At 32.2% G+C, this 22818-nt stretch overlaps 4 protein-coding genes across 4 annotated transcripts; 3 read left to right on the top strand and 1 right to left on the bottom strand.

The window, feature by feature from the left end:
- Positions 1 to 567: 567 nt before the first annotated feature.
- On the top strand, positions 568 to 3279 carry LOC130957963 (F-box/LRR-repeat protein 12). The gene is made up of 2 exons (XM_057884831.1): positions 568 to 788; positions 1553 to 3279. Exon 2 carries the CDS (start codon positions 1906 to 1908, stop codon positions 3073 to 3075), a length of 1170 nt encoding a protein of 389 aa, XP_057740814.1. The 5' UTR covers positions 568 to 788; positions 1553 to 1905; the 3' UTR covers positions 3076 to 3279.
- LOC130962401 (uncharacterized protein At4g08330, chloroplastic-like) lies at positions 763 to 1895 on the top strand. The gene is made up of 2 exons (XM_057888618.1): positions 763 to 788; positions 1553 to 1895. Exons 1-2 carry the CDS (start codon positions 763 to 765, stop codon positions 1893 to 1895), a joined length of 369 nt encoding a protein of 122 aa, XP_057744601.1.
- A 3060-nt stretch (positions 3280 to 6339) lies between the features above and the next one.
- Positions 6340 to 9035, top strand: LOC130963723 (60S ribosomal protein L5). Its single transcript, XM_057889827.1, has 8 exons — positions 6340 to 6506; positions 7043 to 7112; positions 7215 to 7306; positions 7536 to 7662; positions 7800 to 7996; positions 8078 to 8212; positions 8320 to 8489; positions 8591 to 9035. The coding sequence occupies exons 1-8, from the start codon at positions 6504 to 6506 to the stop codon at positions 8703 to 8705; spliced, it is 909 nt and encodes a 302-aa protein (XP_057745810.1). The 5' UTR covers positions 6340 to 6503; the 3' UTR covers positions 8706 to 9035.
- Positions 9036 to 15555: 6520 nt separating this feature from the next.
- On the bottom strand, positions 15556 to 18512 carry LOC130961481 (glyoxylate/succinic semialdehyde reductase 1-like). The gene is made up of 8 exons (XM_057887412.1): positions 18333 to 18512; positions 17579 to 17689; positions 17372 to 17473; positions 17101 to 17202; positions 16657 to 16772; positions 16426 to 16504; positions 16163 to 16333; positions 15556 to 15891 (listed from the first exon to the last, which is right to left on the bottom strand). The coding sequence occupies exons 1-8, from the start codon at positions 18435 to 18437 to the stop codon at positions 15802 to 15804; spliced, it is 876 nt and encodes a 291-aa protein (XP_057743395.1). The 5' UTR covers positions 18438 to 18512; the 3' UTR covers positions 15556 to 15801.
- Between the last annotated feature and the right edge of the window lie 4306 nt (positions 18513 to 22818).

The raw sequence follows: 22818 nt of genomic DNA, 5'->3' as shown, positions 1-22818 counted from the left end.
TATTTTTCATGGATACAAATAGTTATTTATTTATTATTATTTTTTTTTCATTCAAACACTTCCAAACTATCCTATAATATTATGTTATCAATAGACAAAGAGATAATTGATTAATTCCAACTTAACTTAGTCTTTTAAGTTTTAAAATTTATGGTTTATAGATTATAATGTCAAGTAGATCAACTTAAAAGTGATATTTAAGTATTCCTTTTATTGTCAAAATCACATACATTTTTAATTAATAAATATTTTATTTGAATATTAAATAACTAATATAGATTTAAGAGTATATCTAATTTTATTTGAATATTCCTTTTAGTTAAAGATTATTATTATTTTATCACATTATGATCTTAACTTTAAAATCACATAAAATAAAGAATAAAGATATTATTATTATTATTATTATTATTATTATTATTATTATTAATGGTAGTATTCAAATTTAAAGTCAAATCCATTAAAAAACACCGACATTTTTATTTATTTAACTTATTTTATTCATGAGTATATTTTTTATATAAACCAAGTAACCAACCACATTTAATTTAATTTATTGACCTTGTTCTTTTATGGAGTATTTTTGTTAAGTCTTAAAGTGTGTTGGAAACGTGCCTTGTAAACGTAAAACACTGCACTTCTGAGAATAATCCAAACATTGAAGCTTCTCTAAATCTCATTTATTCATTTTTTTAAATCTCCGAGACAATGGACGAGGATGAGTTCTGCTTATGATCGTACAATTCGGAGAAAACTAAAAGGATGTCCCAAGCTGACGTCTCTTACAGGTATCTCTCTGTTCCTTTTTTATTTTTCTTTTTTCTCTAATTCCGAGTTTTTTCTCAGATTTTAATTCTGTTATTCACATGCTATTTGGTAATTATGGGTTTAAAAAATTGTAATTTTTATTCTGTTCTCTGTTTTGATTGATGCTGGCTATATTGTTTGTGATACCCTTTGGGTAGATTTTGTATTTGATGTCATCTTTTTATGATTTTTGTGATGTGAGGTGTTTAGAATTTAGATGTTGCCGGCACCCAATTCTTAAAGGTGTCAGCTTGTTGAGAAGCCATGTGCTGGAACATGAATCATGTGACTTGGAAAATAGAGATATAATCACTAATTGCAGATTTTGATATTCCCTTTAGTGCATGTAAATATAATTCTTTATGCCTTTTTGGATGTTGAGTTTATCTTTTTCTCCCAATTATTCCCTCAAAGAGACGGCTTTTACTATGAAATCATTTAGCATGTTTGGTGTTTTGGATTTGAATTTAATCAGTGAGTGTATATCTTAATTCTTAATGATGCCTTGATTTGATTGTTGATGAAAGTGGTTGTTGGGAATGTTCATGTTGTTAGCATGCATCTAGTCTTGTGTTTTGTATTTGGATTTGATGCTTTTTCTATTAGTGTGTGAGTTGGTTGGTGCTTTATATTGTGTTCTTATCTTTCTTGTTTTTGATGAATGGTCTTGTTTTTATTTTTATCCTTTTTGTTTTCTTTTGCAATTTGTATGATATGCATTTTGAAATTCTGGTGTTCATTGCAGTTGTGGCTCTTGTGGATACCCTTTGAACTTGTCATCATCGAATCGAATCACATCTAACATTGCATCTCAGTATCAAAAGTCTGTTAAGAAAGGATCAATCTCTTTTTCTTCAGTTGATCTTAGCCGATTTACGCAGGTTGATGAAATAAATTGTTTTCCTGTCCCTTGGTTTGGTCATCGTTCAAAGACTAAATTGCTCTGTCGCAAGTGTGGGGTTCATATTGGTTATGGTTATGATAGAGAAACACCTGTTCTTTGTGGATTTGAATCTCCTATTTCATCTAGCTCTAGAAAATTTGCCATAAAGATTCGTTCATTACAACCTTCTTCAGAAGAATCCTGAACAGGTCAACATGGGAGATCTTTCTAGAAATAATGTAACCTCGATCATGCACCTTCCGGATGATTGCCTCACTGTTATCTTCCACGGTTTAGATAGTCCCACGGATCGTGAATCATTTGGCTTGACTTGTCGTCGATGGCTAGGCATTCATGATTCCAGTCGCCGGTCATTGCAATTTTCGTGTTCATTCACTTTGTTAACTCCTTCCTCTTTGTCCAAAAAGGTTCTTGACATTCACACACTCCATCTTCATAAGTTGCTAAGGCGCTTTCAACATTTAGAATCTTTATGCTTATCTGGCTGCAGAGAGCTAAATGATGCAGGATTGACTCGTTTGCTCAACTACGGCTCGGATTTGCAGAAACTTAATTTAGATTTTTGCTTGAAAGTCACTGACTATGGACTTTCCTTGGTTGCTTCTGGTTGTCCCCTATTAACATCGATTAGTCTTTATCGATGCCCGGGTATTACTGACTTGGGATTGGAGACTTTAGCCAATGCTTGCTTCCTTATGGAATATGCAAACCTCTCCTACTGCATGCAAATATCTGACAATGGTTTAAAGGCTCTTACGCAGGCTTGTCGCCGACTTAAAGGGGTTAACATATCACATTGTGAGGGCATAACTGGTGTTGGCTTTAAGGGATGTTCAAACACTCTTGCATACATAGAGGCTGAATCTTGTATGCTTAAGCCGGAAGGGGTAACCGGAATTGTTAGTGGTGGCGGATTAGAGTATCTCGATGTTTCTTGTTTGAGTTGGTCTCCACTTGGAGATCCCTTGGCCGGAATAGGATCTTCCTCGAGCATTAAGATCCTAAACTTTCGAATGTGCAGGACTGTTTCTGACACCTCTATCACAGCAATTGCCAAGGGATGTCCACTACTTGAAGAATGGAACTTAGCCTTGTGCCATGAGGTTAGCATATTTGGATGGCAAGCAGTGGGGTTATACTGTAAGAACTTGAAGACATTACATGTTAACCGCTGTCGCAATCTTTGCAACGGTAGCCTAGAGGCGTTGCGAGACGGTTGTAAGAGTCTGTCCACTCTATACTTGAGCGGTTGTGTTCGCCTTTCGCCTGTGGCAGTAGAGTTGTTTAAGTCTCAGAGAGCTGAGGTTTGTGTGAAGGAGGAAGAGGTTTTGTCTTTAAACCCACCTTTCTTGGAATTCAGATGATACTTGTTGATAGATTTATTCGTCACTAAAGATGTTAAATTTGTTGTGTTTAGAAGAGAACTATCTTTCTCTACAACTGAGCTTTATAAATCAGTTGTGTGGAAATTTGGATATTTAAAAACTTGTGGTTGTTTTATGTGAAATGCATTATTTGGATATTATTGATATATATTCATCATAGATTTTATTTTTTGTTGCTTTAAATATGATCATCATCTATGAATCATTTATATTTCATTAAATTGTTGTCTGTGCGTGTTAGACACATATCAGATATGTCACCCATCTTATAATTATTTAAAGCTTACAAGTACACTTTGGTTAAACACACAAGAGAGAGAGTGAGTTTTAGTTTGAGTTCATACACCAGAGAAAAAAAAAGAGAAAAGTTCATCAAGAAAGTAATGTCCAATCACACTAATCAAGGCATGTTAAGTTAAGATAGAGGTTAAAGGTAAATAATTTCCATTTGCATACAAGTTGATTTCTTCACTTCTTCTTCTACTCTTTGCAAAGCCATTTCTGAAAAAGATGAAGAAATTGGTGGTTGATTATCTCTGCGGTAAATCAAAGGTTCAAATTGTTACTTCAAGTCAAAGCACATTTTCAAGGGTTTATATTTGAGATTATTATTGAGCAAGATCATTTCTGCTTCTCTATCTTCGGTCAAGCAAATGAATTAGATTTGAAAGCCCTAATTTAGGAGTTGATTGAAGAAAAAGGAGGGATATCTTATGAAAGCTCAAAATCCAAGGAGTTTGACTTGAGATAAACCCTAACCGTGGCTCTAACTAAGGTACAAAAGGGAAAATTCAACACCATCAGAGGCAAGGAGAGAGAACCAAAATATGAGTTTGTTTGTGAACTTCCTAGAGAAGAGCTCTCAACGTCTTGGACAGTATTTCTACATCAAAGAAACATTCTGCCTAGATGAAGAGTTTCATCTAAGAAAGTTTAATCCGGTTTAACTTTTAGCACAAAGACTCTGAATCATCATCTCCTTCATTGTTTTCGTTTGGTATTTCAGTTTCAATGTATATTTTTTCTAGTTTTCTTTGAGAGGTAAAAGACAATAAAAGAGAGGCATTGTTTAAAAGTGCAAGAGAAAAGGGTGAGTGATACACTTGAGAGAAAAGCCACGAGTAATTTTAGAATTTTTTTCGTTATATTTTCCGTCTTATATCTTGTACGTGAGAGGTATTCCATGCTAAGTTGGATAAGCACTTAGTGTCGTAAATCTAGGTATTAGCATAGTCAAGTCAAGTTAAGTTGAAGTTTGTGTGCCCAGATAGAACTACGTTGAGTTTTAGGGAATTGGTGTATGTAATACTTGGGTTGATATTTGATAGTTAAAATTCCACCACTGTAGGTTAAATTGCACATGACAATTGAATCAGGATATATGCTGGTGTTATTTTCTTTCTCTCCGATCAAGTTCGATTTTTTGGTTTTTATGAGGCAAAATAAAATTGTCTCATGAATAATTTGCCACGCTGACTTAACTGAAACCAGAGTCGATTATTTGTTTTAAGGCCCAATTAATTAAAGTTAAAAAAATCATAGATTCAACCCCTTTCTCTAAGTCTTTTAGAATCTTCAGGTTTGCTTCTTTTTCATTTTTAATTAGATATAAGAATCCCTCTCATGTAGTTTATATAAGATGGTTTATAATTTAATTTTGGAATTACACATTACTAAGTAAGGATACGAAGGAGATGCAAATATATCATGTGTAGAGTTTAGAGTTTAGACATTACACCTATGAAGTACGGGTACATTTTAGATACGATATTTATCGACACTCATCTGATGTCTGCTATATTTAATTGTGTCTTAATAAAAAATAAAAAATTCTTTTCCGAATATATTTGAACACCTAAATATTATCATGTGTCAGCGTGTCCAGTCTTATTCTTAATATATATTCTTGAAATGAGTTAAAAATAATATATATTATTATTTATCAAAATAAAAAAATTTAAATACTTTTAATAATTAAAAAAATATTAAAAATAATTTAAAAAATATTATATATATATATAGTGTTTTTGTGTCTTATAAAATTTTAAAATTTATGTATCTGTACATCATAACATTACACAATATGCATTAGTATTAGTATTAGTATAAAAAATAACATGAAAATACTAAAACAAACAAAAGATATAAGTAAAAACTAAAGGGAAATGGGAGCAAAGGATAACAATATCATGGTAAAGTCCAATTATTTGTACTAGTGTACCAAATGTGTGTAAAAAAATGAAAAAAAAAAGTTGAGATGAAAAATTACTTATAATAACTTAACTAGAAAGTAAAAACTAAAAGTCCAAGTTGAGGTTTTGCAAACAAAAATCCAACATTTTTATTAGACTCTTTAAGCTTTTACAAGTACTTTGTTGTGGTCCATTAAAATGTATTTAGTTGCTATCCGTGTCTCTGGCATAAACAAGATTTGTTTAGTGAAATACAAATTTTGAAAGGACATATTTATATTCGGTATTTAGTATATTGTTAGAAAGTTGAATAATATATATTTTATTATAATTTTGTCATTTAAAACTTTTAAATTTTTTTTTATATATTAACACCAATAATTTCCATTTTATTAAGGAGTAAAATTAATTTTTAATGATAAGTATATTTATATTTTTTTATTAATGTATTAAATATATATATATTTATATATCTTTATGTATGTGCTTTTGTTATTTTAAGGTATAATTCCTAAATCCTAATACTCACATTTAAATCCTAATATTTTAAAATTATTTGTGAAACAAGCTGTTTAAAAGTTTTTTTTTTGTTGGTAAATCAAAAAATATTTGGTAATAATATTCTGAAATGGAATTCGACAAAGCATATTTAAGAGGTTATGAATTTAAATTGGCGAGTCTTTATTCTTTTAATTTAAAGGAATGTGAATAGTGTTGCATCTGCTTCTGACACGAATATTCATTCGAATTGGAGTTAACTATAAAATAAATTTCAACATCTAATAGATTTAAATATGAATCTACCCAATTAATTTGGTTTGGTCTTTTTTTTTTCTTTTCTTTCTCTTCTGTTTTCTTTTCTTTCTCTTCTGTTTAGTAAACAAAAAAAAAAAACAACTATACTAGCAAGCATGATTTGAGTATTTGACTGAAGTGGTGCAATTATTATTATTATTTTAATAAGTACATGTTTTTGTTTCTCTTTTTAAATTTCGCCTTTGGCATAAATAGTAAGAGGAGCAGAAAACCTGGCCCAAAATAGCTAGGGCCCATTTGTTACCCTAAGGAAGAACCCGAGCTTAATTATGATCCGACCCACAGAGAAGCAAATGCCCATAAAAGCCTAAAACCTTGGCTAACCCTAGTTTCATCCCTTCACTCTTTTCCATTACACTTCGTGGGAAGAGATCGAGCTACAAGCGCAGCTCAACAACAATGGTGCGTAAATATTCAACCTTTTACCTCTCGTCTATTCTATTCCTTATATGCTGTACGATTTGCGTCTCATTGTGCCGTTTTCTGATCTGAACTTTAATATGCATGGTTTGTTTAGCAAATGATTTCGATTCCTCTGTTTCCTGAGAATTTGAGCTGTTTCTGTGTGTTGTATAGCGTTGAAAATCATGATTTTATTGATCTGTACTTGATGAGAAATTTCTGGAGTTTTGAGGTTGAGTTTGTCCGAAAAATGTTAGGGTTTATGCTTTGGATGTGCTTATCACTACTAAAGGAATTCACTCTATCATGATATAAAAGTTGAATCTGTTAAACTCTCACAAAGTAGCTTTTTTAGTCATTTCTAATGTGTTTATAGGATTTGCTCTCTCTGTATTTTAATACAACAGAAAATACAAGTCTTCTGTTTAATTTTTATTTATTATGTGTTGTAATGGGTGAGTTGTGGAGTAAACAAACCCTACGATTTTATTTTATTACAATCTCTGTAACTATTATTTTTTTATTGCATAATGTAGGTATATGTTAAGGCCCAGAAATCTAAGGCCTACTTCAAGAGGTATCAAGTAAAGTTTAAGAGAAGAAGAGGTATGGTGCTTTTATTTAATTTTTGTTTCTTTTTTGTGTTTGTTATTGTTCCTACATGGCTTTAAAATTGTTGGTGACATTATTAAACTGAAAAATGTGCAGAGGGAAAGACCGATTACAGAGCCAGGATTCGGTTGATTAACCAGGACAAGAACAAATACAACACTCCAAAGTATCGCTTTGTTGTGCGATTCGTATCCTAGTGATGTGTGGAGATTTACATTTCAATTGCTTGCAACTATGAGAAAAGCCTTTAGATTTTGCACTGATTCTCCCTGTTTGCTTGTTTCTTGCTTTTAGTGTCTTAAAATTGACTTTAGTTTTAGTTATTACAAGTCCATAGCTATTTTGATCAAATCATTTATCTGTTTTGAAGTCAGTTTAGCTGTTATTTCCTTGGGTAGTCCTTAACTTCATTATTAGACAAACAAGGATATTGTTGCACAAATAACATCGGCTAGCATTGCTGGTGATATTGTTCTTGCAGCAGCTTATTCTCATGAATTGCCCCGCTATGGTCTTGAAGTAGGCCTTACTAACTATGCTGCAGGTACTTCTATTGAAATCCTTTCTCCCCTCCTTCCTCAACGATCATTTGTGTGTGAATTTTCATAGTCTTGTGTTGTCTGCATTTCCCTCGTTACAGTTTTTTTATCCTTGTGACTGAATCTCTTAAGATGTGGCCAGCTTATTGCACTGGACTTCTCCTTGCTCGCCGAGTCCTTAAGATGCTTGAAATGGACGAGGAGTATCAAGGAAATGTCGAGGCTACTGGTGAGGATTTCTCTGTTGAGCCTGCTGATACCAGGAGGCCATTCCGTGCTCTTCTTGATGTTGGTCTTATCAGGACCACAACTGGAAACCGTGTGTTCGGTGCCCTTAAGGTATGCGCTATTATATTGCAATGGTAGCTTCTGTAATCTATTTTTTGCTGTGTTTGATTGACTAATTGAGATGGTTTACAGGGAGCTTTGGATGGGGGTTTGGATATACCTCACAGTGAAAAGAGGTTTGCGGGTTTTGACAAAGAGAAGAAGGAGCTTGATCCCGAAGTTCACCGCAAGTATATCTTTGGTGGTCATGTTGCTTCTTACATGAGGGTATGGAAAAAAAATCTTAGGCTCTACTTATTGTAAAATTCTAGACAATATTTTTTGTTTTTTCATAAATTTGGACGACAATTTAACTTGTTTCATATATTATGCAGACTTTGCAGGAAGATGAACCTGAGAAATACCAGTCACATTTCAGTGAATATATCAAGCGAGGAATAGAGGCTGATGGAATTGAGTCTCTGTACAAAAAGGTTCATGCTGCCATTCGTGCTGATCCTACCATCAAGAAGTCGGGGAAACCTGCTCCTAAGGAGCACAAGAGGTATACATCTGATTTATATTCATGAATTCAACTACATTTCACAACTATAATGTAACACATTTCCTGAGGTATTCTTTTTCTTTTTCCTCTTTTACTTTCAGGTACAACCTCAAGAAGCTTACCTATGAGGAGAGGAAGAATAAGTTGATTGCACGCTTGCAGGCTCTCAACTCTGCTGCAGGTGGGGATGAAGATGATGATGAGGATGACGATTGAAAGCTTTTCAAGGATGCATCACGAGTGCTACTTGTTTAGAACTTCTCAGAACTCATTTAGATCATTACTTTCTTTAAAATTTTTTATGCTTGTACTTTCGACATTTTAGCCACCAATTTTGGATACTTTTTGGAGACTTGTTCAAATTTTGTGTTAGCCTGGATTAATGTGTTTTACTTGTTGGTATTGTTCGAAAGATAAGTCTTTTACCATAAAATTGCACTTCTATATTATCCTAACTTTCTACAACGCGTCTATTATGAGTTTTCTTTTCATGGAGATAACTGGAAAATTGGAAATAAAACAATACTGTCGGCATTTTATATTGTTTCTTTGGTCATTGGTCCAAGTTTTATTTTCTCCGTTAAAATAGATATCTAAGATTATACAATGCTTTGCGGCATGGTACTTTGTTGAGTTGTTGCATGTCATGAAATTTGTGTCCAACAGTATTTTAATAAAAAAGAAAATGTTTCTCCATATGAAACAGTATATATTATTTGTTAACATATTTTATGCCTTTTATATAATTGAAAAAAATGTTAATATAAAAAAATCAATTTATATTTAATATATATGTTTGTCTCTCAAAAAATGGGAATTATTGTCTGCGTCCTAGCATGTACATCATAGATATAATCTCCAATGTACAAATATATTAGCTAATGCTTATTACCGTAAGAGAGTTTATGCTTATATATAATTTAAAACTAAAACTTAGTACTTAACTACTTATAAGACAAATAAAACCATTTGCAACCTGGTTCATGTTGTGATAAGTATGGACGTGGATGCCCATTTCTCCATGTGAAGCTCACATTCTCAAGAGAGAATGTATTTAATAAAGGTTGAAAAAGGGTGATATTTTATGTGTATAAATAGGGATGCATTGCATCCATCTGGAGACAACAATAACAATATAACAAAATATTATTCTTCCTTCCTTTTCATATAAATAAATCAACCATCTTTTATATTGCAATCAAATACCCTTCTCCTTATATTACTATTACAATTCTTCCTCTTCTTTTATTTTATAAGTATTTTAAATTCTATTTTCTATTACTCTTTACATATAATATTAATAGCAATATTGACCATCTTTATTATATTGAGATAGTATCAAATGCAAATATCTCTCTCTTTATTTTTAATACTTTTTCTTATCTTTGTATATATATACACAATACAACATATAATATTATTATATATATATAATAATTATTGAGCTAATTATATTATTAATAGAGTCTTCTATTTATACATCTCTATTTTATATCTTTTATTTATTTTACAATACGTTATCAGCACGAGACTCTGATCAAATTTTTAGGAAGACTCAGGTAATATTTTCATTATGTCGAAGCTCTCTCATCTTGAATTCAATGCTCTTGATATATCTGGAAACAATTATTTATGATGGATATTAGATGCTGAAATCCATCTTGATTCAATGGATCTTGGAGATACCATTAAAGCTGAGAATAATGCATCCCAGAAGGATAAAGCTAAAGCCATGATTTTTCTCCGTCGTCATCTTGACGAAGGATTGAAAAATGAATATCTCACATTAAAAGATCCTGCAGATCTTTGGAAAGACCTTGAAGAAAGGTACAATCATAAGAAAACGGTGATACTTCCTCAAGCCCGGTATGAATGGACGCATTTGCGTTTACAAGATTTTAAATCTATAAATGAATATAATTCTGCAATGTTTCGAATCACCTCACGAATGAAATTGTGTGGGGAAAAAATAACTGATCATGATATGTTAGAGAAAACTTTCTCAACCTTCCATGCCTCGAATGTGCTCCTGCAGCAGCAGTATCGAGAGAAAGGGTTTAAAAAATATTCTGAGTTAATTTCTTGCCTTCTTGTTGCCGAACGCAACAATGAGTTGTTATTAAAAAATCATGAAGCGCGCCCAGCTGGCGCCGCCCCATTTCCTGAAGTAAATGCGGCAAATCATTACCCCAGAAGAGGTAAATGGCAAGCTTTTAATAACAAGAAAAATTATGGAAGGAAAAAGAATTATGTTCAAAAGAGAGGATCTCACCAGAAGTGGGACAAAGAAAGGAATATCGGGCAGAATAAATCAACCGAGGAGAAGTGTTTCCGCTGTGGTGGAAAGGGCCATTGGTCACGTACCTGTCGTACCCCAAGGCACCTAGTCGATCTTTACCAGGCATCTTTGAAAAAGAACGACAAAGGAAAGGAAACAAATTTTGTTTCAAATGATGCTGAGAACTCCACCACTCATTATGATGTATCTGATTTCTTTGAGGATCCTGAAGGAAATATTGGTCATTTGATTAATGATGGAATAGTTTAATATGTGGATTGTGAAGTATCTATGTAAATAAATAATGTAAAGAACTTATAGTTAAGTTTTATTTTCTATGTATTTAAATTTCAAATGTGATGTACATAAATAATGAAATATTAATGTTTATGAATTTTGAAATTATTAAATGTGTCAAATTTTAAAATAAAATTTTGGTATATGACATTATTTTATGTACAGTATTTCTTAGAAAAATAATTCTGATCAAGTATTCAATTTAACTGTGCATGCTACTCATTTTATTATTATTTGTTTTTGAAGAATGGCAAGGATATGTAATGAAGATGTATGCCTTGCGAATAGTGCAAGTTCGCACACTATTCTCAAAAGTGATATATATTTTACCCATCTTGTGCCAAAAGAGGAATATGTTAATACTATTATTGGCTCAGGCAATGTGATAGAAGGCTCCGGAAGAGCTATAATTTTGTTTCCTGGAGGAACAAAATTTATAATAAATAATGCACTATTATCTACCAAGTCTCTGAGGAACTTGTTGAGTTTCAAAGATATTCGCCGAAATGGATATCATGTTGAGACGATGAATGAGGGAAATCATGAGTATTTATGTATCACAACTCATGATTCAAATAAGAAAGTTATATTAGAAAAATTACCCTCTCTTTCATCTGGGTTGTATTATACCAAGATTAGTGCAATTGAATCACATGCCATTGTAAACCAGAAGTTTACTAACTCAAATGAGTTCATAACTTGGCACGACCGATTGGGTCATCCGGGAACAACCATGATGAGGAGAATTATTGAAAACTCTCATGGACATTCACTAAAGAACCAGAAGATTCTTAAAACTAGTGAATTTTGTTGTGCTGCATGTTCTCAGGGAAAGTTAATTTTAAGGCCATCACCAGTAAAGATTGGATTTGAGTCCCCTGAATTCCTAGAAAGGATTCAAGGTGATATATGTGGACCTATTCATCCACCATGTGGATCTTTTAGATATTTTATGGTCCTGATAGATGCATCTTCGAGATGGTCACATGTGTGCTTATTATCTTCTCGCAACCTGGCGTTTGCGAGATTACTGGCTCAAATTATTCGATTAAAAGCACAATTTCCAGAAAATCCAATTAAAGCAATTCGTCTTGATAATGCTGGTGAATTTACTTCCCAAGCTTTTGATGCTTATTGTATGGCTAATGGAATAAGTGTTGAACATCCAGTAGCTTATGTTCACACACAAAATGGGTTAGCAGAATCACTTATTAAGCGCCTCCAATTAATTGCTAGACCATTGCTTATGAGAACAAATCTCCCAACCTCGGTTTGGGGGCATGCTATTTTACATGCCGCAGCACTTATTCGTTTGAGGCCAACGAGTTATCATCAATTCTCTCCTATGCAATTAGCTTTTGGCCAGCAGCCAAATGTTTCCCATTTAAGAATATTTGGATGTGCAATATATGTTCCCATTGCACCACCTAATCGCACCAAAATGGGACCCCAAAGAAAATTGGGGATATATGTTGGATATGATTCTCCCTCTATAGTGAGGTATCTTGAGATACAAACTGGTGATGTGTTTAAAGCCCGGTTTGCGGATTGTCATTTTGATGAATCAAAATTTCCAACATTAGGGGGAGAGAATAAGCTTCCTGAAAAGGAACTTAATTGGAATGCATCATCGTTGATGCATTTAGATCCTCGATCAGGGCAATGTGAACTAGAAGTTCAAAAGATTATACATTTGCAAAGAATAGCAAATGAATTGCCTGATGCATTTTCCGATACAAAGAGGATAACCAAATCTTATATACCAGCGGAAAATGCCTCAATTCGAATTGACGTCCCAGTAGGACAAGTAGCCACTGAAGCAAATTCACGCCAGAAGCGTGGCAGGGCGGAAAATGCCCCAATTCGAATTGATGTTCCAGTAGGACAAATAGCCACGGAAGCAAATACACGCCAGAAGCGTGGCAGGCCTGTCGGTTCCAAAGATAAAAATCCTCGAAAGAGAAAAGAGGTAAATACGATTCCTGTTGAAAAAGACATAGTAGAGACACCTGCAGTTGTCCAAAATTCTGATATAACGCCAGAAGACGTTCAGGTACCTGAAAATTGTGAAAATGATGAGATCTCAATAAATTATGTCTTTACAGGAGAGAGATGGGACCGAAATAAGACAATTGTCAATGAAATATTTGCATATAATGTGGCATTAGATATCATGCATGAAAGTAAGGATCTTGAGCCAAGATCAGTTGAAGAATGTCGACAAAGAAATGATTGGCCAAAATGGGAAGCAGCCATGAAGGCTGAATTAGACTCACTTGCAAAACGTGAAGTCTTTGGACCTGTAGTCCGTACACCTGAAGATGTAAAACCTGTTGGATACAAATGGGTATTTGTGAGAAAACGAAATGAGAAAAATGAAGTTGTGCGCTACAAAGCCCGACTTGTGGCACAAGGTTTTTCACAAAGGCCCGGTATAGATTATGAAGAAACGTATTCCCCTGTAGTGGATGCGATAACATTGCGTTATTTGGTCAGTTTATCTGCATATCATAAACTGCATATGCATTTAATGGATGTGGTAACAGCCTATTTATACGGCTCATTAGATCGGGATATCTATATGAAGGTCCCTGAAGGATTAAAGATATCTAAACCATCCAATGAATATTCGCAAGGGTTATACTCAGTCAAATTGCAAAGATCTTTATATGGTCTAAAGCAATCTGGACGAATGTGGTATAATCGTCTTACTGAGTATCTGGCCAAAAACGGATTCAAGAATGATGATATCTGCCCATGTGTTTTCATAAAGAAATCTGCATCTGGATTCGTTATAATTGCTGTGTACGTTGATGATTTAAATATTATTGGGACTCCTGAAGAGATTCCAACAATTATAAAAACTCTAAAAGAAGAGTTTGAGATGAAAGATCTTGGAAAGACTAAATTTTGTCTCGGCCTGCAGATCGAGCATATAAAAGACGGGATCTTTATTCATCAAACAACATACACAGAAAAGATCTTGAAGAGATTTTATATGGATAAGTCACATCCATTAAGTACCCCAATGATCGTAAGATCTTTGGATGTGAAAAAGAATCAATTCCGTCCTAAAGAAGAAAATGAAGATATCCTTGGTCCTGAAGTACCATATCTTAGTGCCATTGGAGCGCTAATGTATCTTGCTAATAATACGCGACCTGACATATCATTCGCGGTGAATTTACTAGCAAGGTATAGTTCCTCTCCAACCAGAAGACATTGGAGTGGAATCAAACAAATTTTTCGATATCTTCATGGAACGGTTGATATGGGATTGTTTTATCCCTATGGATCCAAGTCACAACTAGTTGGCTATGCAGATGCCGGATACTTGTCTGATCCTCATAAAGGGAGATCTCAAACAGGATACCTGTTCACATATGGTGGTACAGCTATATCTTGGAGGTCCACGAAACAGACAATTGCTGCAACATCCTCTAATCATGCTGAAATACTGGCGATTCATGAAGCTAGTCGCGAGTGTTTTTGGCTGAGGAGTTTGATTCAATATATTATGTCATCATGTGGATTGATTGATCATAAGATAGCTCCAACTGTCCTGTTTGAAGATAATACAGCATGCATTGCTCAACTTAAAGGCGGATACATTAAAGGCGATAGAACAAAGCATATTTCTCCCAAATTCTTCTTCACTCATGATCTTCAAAATCAAGGGACAATTGATGTCCAACAGATCCGCTCAAGTGACAATCTGGCAGATTTGTTCACAAAGTCACTCCCAAAATCTTCCTTTGAAAGATTGGTACATGAGATTGGGATGCGCCGATTTCGTGACATCAACTGATGTCGACAAGAGGGGGAGACTGTACTCTTTTTTCCTTGGTCAGGTTTTTTCCCATTGGGTTTTTCTTGACAAGGTTTTTAATGAGGCAGCCCCATCATTAAAGGATATTGTACTCTTTTTCCTTCACTAAGGTTTTTTTCCCAATGGGTTTTTCTTTAGTAAGGTTTTAACGAGGCAATAATCCTAAAATGGTCATCCAAGGGAGAGTGTTGTGATAAGCATGGACGTGGATGCCCATTTCTCCATGTGAAGCTCACATTCTCAAGAGAGAATGTATTTAATAAAGGTTGAAAAAGGGTGATATTTTATGTGTATAAATAGGGATGCATTGCATCCATCTGGAGACAACAATAACAATATAACAAAATATTATTCTTCCTTCCTTTTCATACAAATAAATCAACCATCTTTTATGTTGCAATCAAATACCCTTCTCCTTATATTACTATTACAATTCTTCCTCTTCTTTTATTTTATAAGTATTTTAAATTCTATTTTCTATTACTCTTTACATATAATATTAATAGCAATATTGACCATCTTTATTATATTGAGATAGTATCAAATGCAAATATCTCTCTCTTTATTTTTAATACTTTTTCTTATCTTTGTATATATATACACAATACAACATATAATATTATTATATATATATAATAATTATTGAGCTAATTATATTATTAATAGAGTCTTCTATTTATACATCTCTATTTTATATCTTTTATTTATTTTACAATAGTTCATAGCATCCAAAACAATGATATCCGGTGTCCACTATGGATGTAAACGTCATAATTTCACGTGTCCGATGTAGGAAAAAGTTTACAATTCATCCAAATATATTATAATTGTAACCTATGCTCAAACAGAAGATTGAAACACTTATTGGCCATATCAATGGCACAATCAATTTGCAGAGTTAATGTCTCTCAAGATGAATGATCAGGTTTTTTCAAAGTCTCATGGACTGCTGAAAAGTCAAGGTCTCCCAATCCCATGCTTCTGGCTTTCTTGAAAGCCTACAAGACAAATAGGAAGATATACAATTTAAGAAACAAAAAGAGAAGAAGAAACAAGAAGAATCCTTTTCTGTTGTAGTTTAATAATCATCAATGTATACAGTCACATGCACATAAAAGAGCTTAAGATCAGAAAGAATAGTAGTCATTCGATCCTTAAACTACACATGAAGTTTGTTCTTCCTTAAACTTATACAACCTTTCTTGACGAATCTTGTATTAGCAATTCATTCTGAGATTTTCATGCAAACAAAAAAGGAATTAGTATTACCTCATTTGCTGCAGCTGCTATAGGCATCGGGACAGCATTTTCGTCTCCGAGGGCGAGGGCTAATCTCATGTCCTTCTGCTGATGTTTTAGTGGAAAAGCTGGGGAGTAATTGTTTTTGAGCATTGAGGGTCCTTTCATTTTAAACATGGGGTTAGCAATGGCACCTAGATCCTGATAACATCAAAAAGCACAACAATTATGCTTTCAACGACCATAAAAGAGAACAACAAATAGTGTCCCATTCATTGGTCACGAGAAATTACCAGCACGTCAAGAAGAGTCGAAGGGTTCAATCCACTTCTTCCGGCTAGTGTGAGTCCCTCGGAGAAAGCATTCATCATACTGTAACATGCATAACATAAAGAACAAGTATAATAATGCAATTTCGACCTTTTTTGTCTTCTGCTTCCAAAAAAATGTTCTAAGCCGTTTTGGTCAACCCCCTTTCCCCATCTAAATTAGAAAGTATTGAATTTGACAAACAAAAAGATTACCTGCCCATTATCATGTTAACAACAAGTTTCATTTTTGCGCCATTTCCAACCTCACCAAGATGGAAAGATTTCTTTCCTAATACCTCAAATGCTGGCACTACTTCATCGTACAATGCCTACGTATCAAAATAGTCAACTTCTAAAGATTAATATACATGAGGTTCCATTGGATAGTCAATAGTTTTTCAATTTCCTGAAAAGTTAGTCCGCAGCAATGAATACACAGAAGACTACTTGAGCACATGGATATACCAAAGAATTCCAATTTCGTAAGTGTACATCTGATTCCAATGGACAGCAGAAGACCATGATAGCAAAGATAAAATCAGAAATTATGTCTGAATAATTCAATTCCTTCAAGCAGTTAGAAGTTTAGCAGAAAAACATGCAGTGATGCAAGCATGGTGATTGAATATCTATTCGCAATTTCAGAGTTAGGCATACCTTGTCCCCCGCGGCAAGTATTACTAGTTGGCCATCTTCAGCAGGCTTCTTGCTACCCGAAACAGGAGCTTCAAGGAAGGAACCACCTTTCGATTTGATTGCCTTCAGAAATCAAATTTGTGTGTACTCAAATTAGATGATATCAGAAAGAATACACAACATGTTTATCAAAAAATTATACTAAAACAAAATGAAGAAAATTTATGAAACTTGGAATGAAGGGAAATAGATTTTTTCATCAGCTGGATAAACATCAAAAGGCTATGCTAACCTCAGATATCTTCGAAGATGTATCTGCATCAACCGTTGACATATCAACATAACCTTTTCCATTACCAATTTGCTCAAGAACACCATCTTTATCAAATACAACCTAGAATATTACCACAGAATGCAAGTAAGTAAAAGCAAAATAAGTTGCATGGAAAATTTTAAAATATATAATCTAATATAAAAGAAACTATATATAAATGCGCACCGATAGAGCAGCCGAAGGATCAGACAACATTGCAATTGTATACTTGCATTTCTTGATCACAGCTGCAGGGGTTTCTCCAATTGAAGCACCATGTTCCACAAGTTCATCACACTACAAATTAGAGGTAGCAAAAGCATGGAAAACTTTAGGCCACTAGCAGAATATTCAAAGCAAAGTTCATAGTACTTTTATGGTGAGAACTTAATAATATACAAAGAATAGGACATATAAACATCCATACTACAAATTACATAAACTTTCTCTAATTTGTTCCACTTTTCTTCCCACCCCCAAACACAATTTTGTTTATCTTCACTAATTTGATATCATGTAAACAACGTGTGAAAAATTCAGACTGGTTGCTAAACTGCTCTCCAAAATTCTTGGAATTATGCATCAGCAAATATAACTTTCTGCATAATTTCTTCCTTTTAAGTATGATTATTGCACATGAAATGAAACTATAAATTAAAAAGAAAAAAAGAAAACTGAAAAACCAATAGAGAATGCAAAATAAATAAATCAAAATCCAGAACCATTAATAACCAATATTATGTAGGAAGAAATTATAATTAAAAAATCAGATTTTTTTTTTTCAAAGTGCAAGCCAATTGAGATTTGGAGCTGGAAAAATAAAATTTTGGTAACACCCCATATGATGAATCAGATTGAAAATGGAAGGTTCGAGGGTGAAGTTGCAGGAACAGTAGGAATTGCATTGAATATGAGAAGGGAAGTTAGAGAAAGTTAAGACCTTTGAGACAGTCCTGTTCCAAACAGTGACCTTGAAGCCATGGCGTAGAAGGTTCATGGACATGGCCTTGCCCATTATCCCTAGACCCAAGAACCCTACCTCCATTTCTGATTTCTCTCTCTCTTTTCAAATCAGCTATTGAAGGTTGATCTCTCAGTCTCAGTAGTACACTCTTGTACTCTGAAGAAGGAAAGGCCCTTCCTTTATAATAAGCTATTTACTATTTAAAATTGTTTATTTTAATACTTTAATTGGTTAAAAAAAGAGGAATTAATTATTGAAAAATTTATTTTTTATACTAAAATGATTAAAAAATTATAATTTAATTAATATTTAAAAAAGAGGACCTAATTATTTTTATATATAAAGTTAATAATATCCTTAATTCATTAATTCTCTACTCATATTTTACAAAATAATAGCAATAAGAATTTGAGTTTCATAGTCAATTTGAACAAATAAAAAGTAAAATGACCTAACTCACCTAAGAATATAGTTATCAATTTATAGAAACTTTTGGTCTTTTTCATTAAATATTAACTAATTTAATCATTTTTAGTAATTTTAGTATAAAAACTCTTTTACCAAGTAATTTGTATGTCTAAGTGACTATACTTTCTTAGAAACAAACAATTTTTTTTAAATAAAATATAAGACAACCAAATGAAACTTATCAAGTTTATGTTATTTCTACTTATACATGTACAACTAACATTAGCAATTCTAATCCCAATAACATATGTTTAAGATAAGAATTGTGTTTAGTGGTATATAATTAAACATTAAAGACAAAATTTTAGAAGAACCGGTTGTTAAAAGAACCTAAGAACAACATTAAGAATATAATATAATAGATTTTGTTAAGAATTTATGTCCCTAAAAAGCTAGGACTTGGAAGTGAACATTTTGTTAAAGTCTTTTATACTAAATTAGTAAAAACATAAACAAAATTGCTATCTGAATAACAATACATTTTAAAGAGAGAAAAAAAAAGGAGCTTATTTTTCCTTGAACTTGGCAAAAATTATTAATATATCACCGTCCTAAACCCATCATTCTGAATTACTCAAAGGCGATGATAACAATATGGGAAGTAAAATTATTACAAAATCTCCTCTCAATAATAATTTTGAGAAGAAACACACAGAGATAGTGGCACCATTATTTGTTATTTTATTCATACTAAAAAGTTTAACACTAATATATATTTTTTGTTTTGTTAATTAAAAATAATACAAATACATAATATTTTAATAATAATTGTATTTTTTACAAATATAAAAAAAATCTTGATGCATGAATAATATTATTGAAAATTTATGTGTTAGTATGTTTGGCCAATTGTTACGGAAATTGTGATTGGTGGGAGTGTATAAGTAAAGTCCAAGGATGAGTGATGGGTGGATGTATTCCATTCCTGTGTTTTCTACTTTTCTCTCATTCGGTGAAATCAGATTCCAACATAATTTCACTCTGCAAACTCTGTCTCATGTGGATTCTGCTGGACTCAAATTATTTCGCTTAGTTACACTGCTGTCCAAAATGCTGGGAGGTCTTATTCCCTATGATTTTAGACAATAAAAAAAAAGAAAAAAAAAGCATGGTATATTAATATTGCGGAGTCTTTTTCTTATTATTTTGGTAAAAAATTTTTCTTTCTTCTTTTCTATTATGGTAATAATTTCTCTCTTTTAATGTAGGATTCCGTGTTGAGTTTTTTTAAGAGGAAACACTTCATTTAATTTTAAAAATTTTTATGTCGCATACTTTAATTTTTTTTTTTTAGAAGTTAGACGAATTGATTGTTGATGTGTTGGAAGAAATTAATTTATTTTATAATAATATTTTAAAGTTTAATTGTCTCATACTAAATTTATTAAAAATTTATTTATCTAGTATATTTTTTAAAAGCAATAGAAAAATCAATTTAAATGACAAAATAATTATTGAATATTTTAAAATAATAAAAATTTATTAAATACTAAAGTGTTTAATCTGAAATTCCTTGATTACTAATTTGACTTTTATTCTTTTTATTTTTTCATAAGTACTAAAAGTTATGAAAAATACTTTACATGCATGTATATAACTGAATAAAAAAAAATATTATAGGTGTATATTTATACATATTGATTTATATATATTTTTCGATTAAATAATTAATTATTAGAATAATTAAACTTGTCATAAATTTAATAGAATAATCACACTTACAATAAACATATAATCACACTTTTTATAATAATATAATATTTTTTATGAAACACCAAATATATTTCTATAGTATCACGGTAAATTTTAGAAGGTTACTTAGATTTAATGATGTTTGTATAGTTTGCTAAAGTGTTTGAGAATTCTTTAGATGATTTCGAAATGTTCTAGAATGTCTTGGAAGGTTTCGAAATACCTTAAAAAGTTTTAGAAGACTCTAGAAGGTCATAGAATATTCTAGAAGAGTCTTAATGTATATAGAAATATGAAGAATAGTATGAAATAATCTAAAAGTATTTAGAAAGTTGTGGTATGTTAGATATTTGTAAATTGTAATGAATGTTCTACATGATTAATCTGGATCGTTGATTAGATTTAATTCTAACCATCCATAGGTAGATGGCTATAAATAGAATATGAGAGTTAGAGTGAGTCATGTGTGAATCATTTGTAATAAACACTTGAGTAATAAAGTGTTCTTTCTACCAAAGCTTTCTTTCTCTTGTATTAATTAGTATTCTTAGTTTTTTTGCTAACTGACTTGATCTTAATTTAAGAGGTTGAATAAATTCGAGTATGGACATGGTAGCATTGGAGTAGGCTGATATATATATATATATATATATATATATATATATATATATAACAATTACATATTTTCTAATAGGGAAACTTATTTTTCCTTGAGCTGGGCAACAATTATTAGCATATCATTGTCCTAAATCATCGTTCAATTAAAAGCAATCATGACAATATGGGAAGTAAAATTATTTTGGAATATCTTATCAATAATGCAGAGAAGGAACAGAGGGGTTTTTCGTATGATTTTAAAATGATGGGTTTAAATTGTAGAAATTAGAAACTACATATAATCCTTACACTCTGCACTCGATTCCCTTCAACTTAGAAACTACATTATCTATATAACAATTATCATTAAACTAGTTAACAAAACTCAAATGAAAGTTACAAACTGATAGTTCACAAATTTGAAACATAATAGAATATGAGATATATAAAATTTTTTACACTTAACTAGAAACATTCTTTCCTCCATGAAGAAGAATGTCTTTAATGCACTGAAAATCTATGCAGATATTCTCAGCACATGTAAGAAATCTACGCAAAACTAAGTATTCGATTCGCAGAAGGACAGCGAAACTACTCCTTGATGGTAATGAAGAACGAAAAGGATGGAATTATCAATGCATGACAACAGAGTTATCTTGATTTTAAGTTGGTTGAGGTCCAACTATCATTTCTTTATGAGGTTTTGTAACCAAGTATCTTGTAATTTATTCTCTACCTGGCCTTGTCTTTCTATTAATCAGCATCTTCTCAAAAACATTAACTGAGTGAACTTTCCAAAGAAAGGCATCATAATAAAAATATAAGACATAAGACAATATGATAGTGCAAGACTGATGAAGACAATAATCAATTGGTGCATATATCTTGTTTTTCACCCTGACTTTGTTTGTGCTGCATCTGTATATTTCTAAGCAAATTGGTGCCTGTTGTTGATCAATTGGAAATAGTAATAACAAAATAGAGATTGTTCCTGCAACCTAAAATAAGTCTTTTTCTTTTCTTTTCTTTTTGTCTATAAATATTTCTCATTTGAGAATTGGCAACTAATATTGATTTTTTTTCCAATTATTTTATCAACTTATAATAATAATTTCTTCAATACACTGATAGAGTACCATCACAGCGAGAAAACACTTCTATAGTTGTATAATTTTAGTAATTTTGTAACAGAATGTTAAAATTGCTTTGTCCTTTTTGTTACATATCAAGCATAAATAACAAAATTGATCCTAATAAGCTCTTCATGGATCAATAAATAGACAGTCAGACCTCAGAAGTGCACAAATTACAAATTCAACTCGTTTTAATTACCTTCTTTCCTAACTAGCTTGCTTCTTTTTACTGTCTCTGAATTTCTTTGCTAATTTGGGATGTTTAGTTTCACTCTGGGCATTTTAGTAATTATACACATTATTATAGACCTGGAATACACAGTAGTTTATTTATGAACAAACAATAGTAGCCACTGCTACTCAAACTTGGATTCAGTGCCCTCTCCCTTTTACCTCTTAAATGCATGTATGTGAATATCATGTTCTGGTTTCTGTCTTCAAATGACTCCCCACAGATTATAAAAGTAGTTGGATAAGTTGCATTATTTAAATGTAGTAAATGAGAACAAATAATACAATAGTAGAGTCAAAGTTTTCAAATTTATTTGGGAGGCAGCTAGCTCATACCAATT

This window comes from Arachis stenosperma, chromosome 2 (assembly GCF_014773155.1).
Source record: "Arachis stenosperma cultivar V10309 chromosome 2, arast.V10309.gnm1.PFL2, whole genome shotgun sequence".
Lineage (NCBI taxonomy): Eukaryota > Viridiplantae > Streptophyta > Magnoliopsida > Fabales > Fabaceae > Arachis > Arachis stenosperma.
The sequence above is the reverse complement of the archived record's forward strand: the minus strand, read 5'-3'. Positions and strand labels throughout refer to the sequence as shown.

What these genes read in the sequence shown, in the direction of transcription:
- LOC130962401 (XM_057888618.1), top strand. Translation starts at nt 763, where the DNA reads ATGTCCCAAGCTGACGTCTCTTACAG. An exon ending in CAAGCTGACGTCTCTTACAG is followed by an intron (nt 789 to 1,552) that starts GTATCTCTCTGT and finishes TGTTCATTGCAG; the next exon opens with TTGTGGCTCTTGTGGATACC.
- LOC130957963 (XM_057884831.1), top strand. Translation starts at nt 1,906, where the DNA reads ATGGGAGATCTTTCTAGAAATAATGTAACCTCGATCATGCACCTTCCG.
- LOC130963723 (XM_057889827.1), top strand. An exon ending in GTGTGTTCGGTGCCCTTAAG is followed by an intron (nt 7,997 to 8,077) that starts GTATGCGCTATT and finishes GATGGTTTACAG; the next exon opens with GGAGCTTTGGATGGGGGTTT. An exon ending in GCTCCTAAGGAGCACAAGAG is followed by an intron (nt 8,490 to 8,590) that starts GTATACATCTGA and finishes TTTTACTTTCAG; the next exon opens with GTACAACCTCAAGAAGCTTA.
- LOC130961481 (XM_057887412.1), bottom strand. Translation starts at nt 18,437, where the DNA reads ATGGAGGTAGGGTTCTTGGGTCTAGGGATAATGGGCAAGGCCATGTCC. An exon ending in ATCCTTCGGCTGCTCTATCG is followed by an intron (nt 17,474 to 17,578) that starts GTGCGCATTTAT and finishes GTAATATTCTAG; the next exon opens with GTTGTATTTGATAAAGATGG. An exon ending in CGACTCTTCTTGACGTGCTG is followed by an intron (nt 16,334 to 16,425) that starts GTAATTTCTCGT and finishes TGATGTTATCAG; the next exon opens with GATCTAGGTGCCATTGCTAA.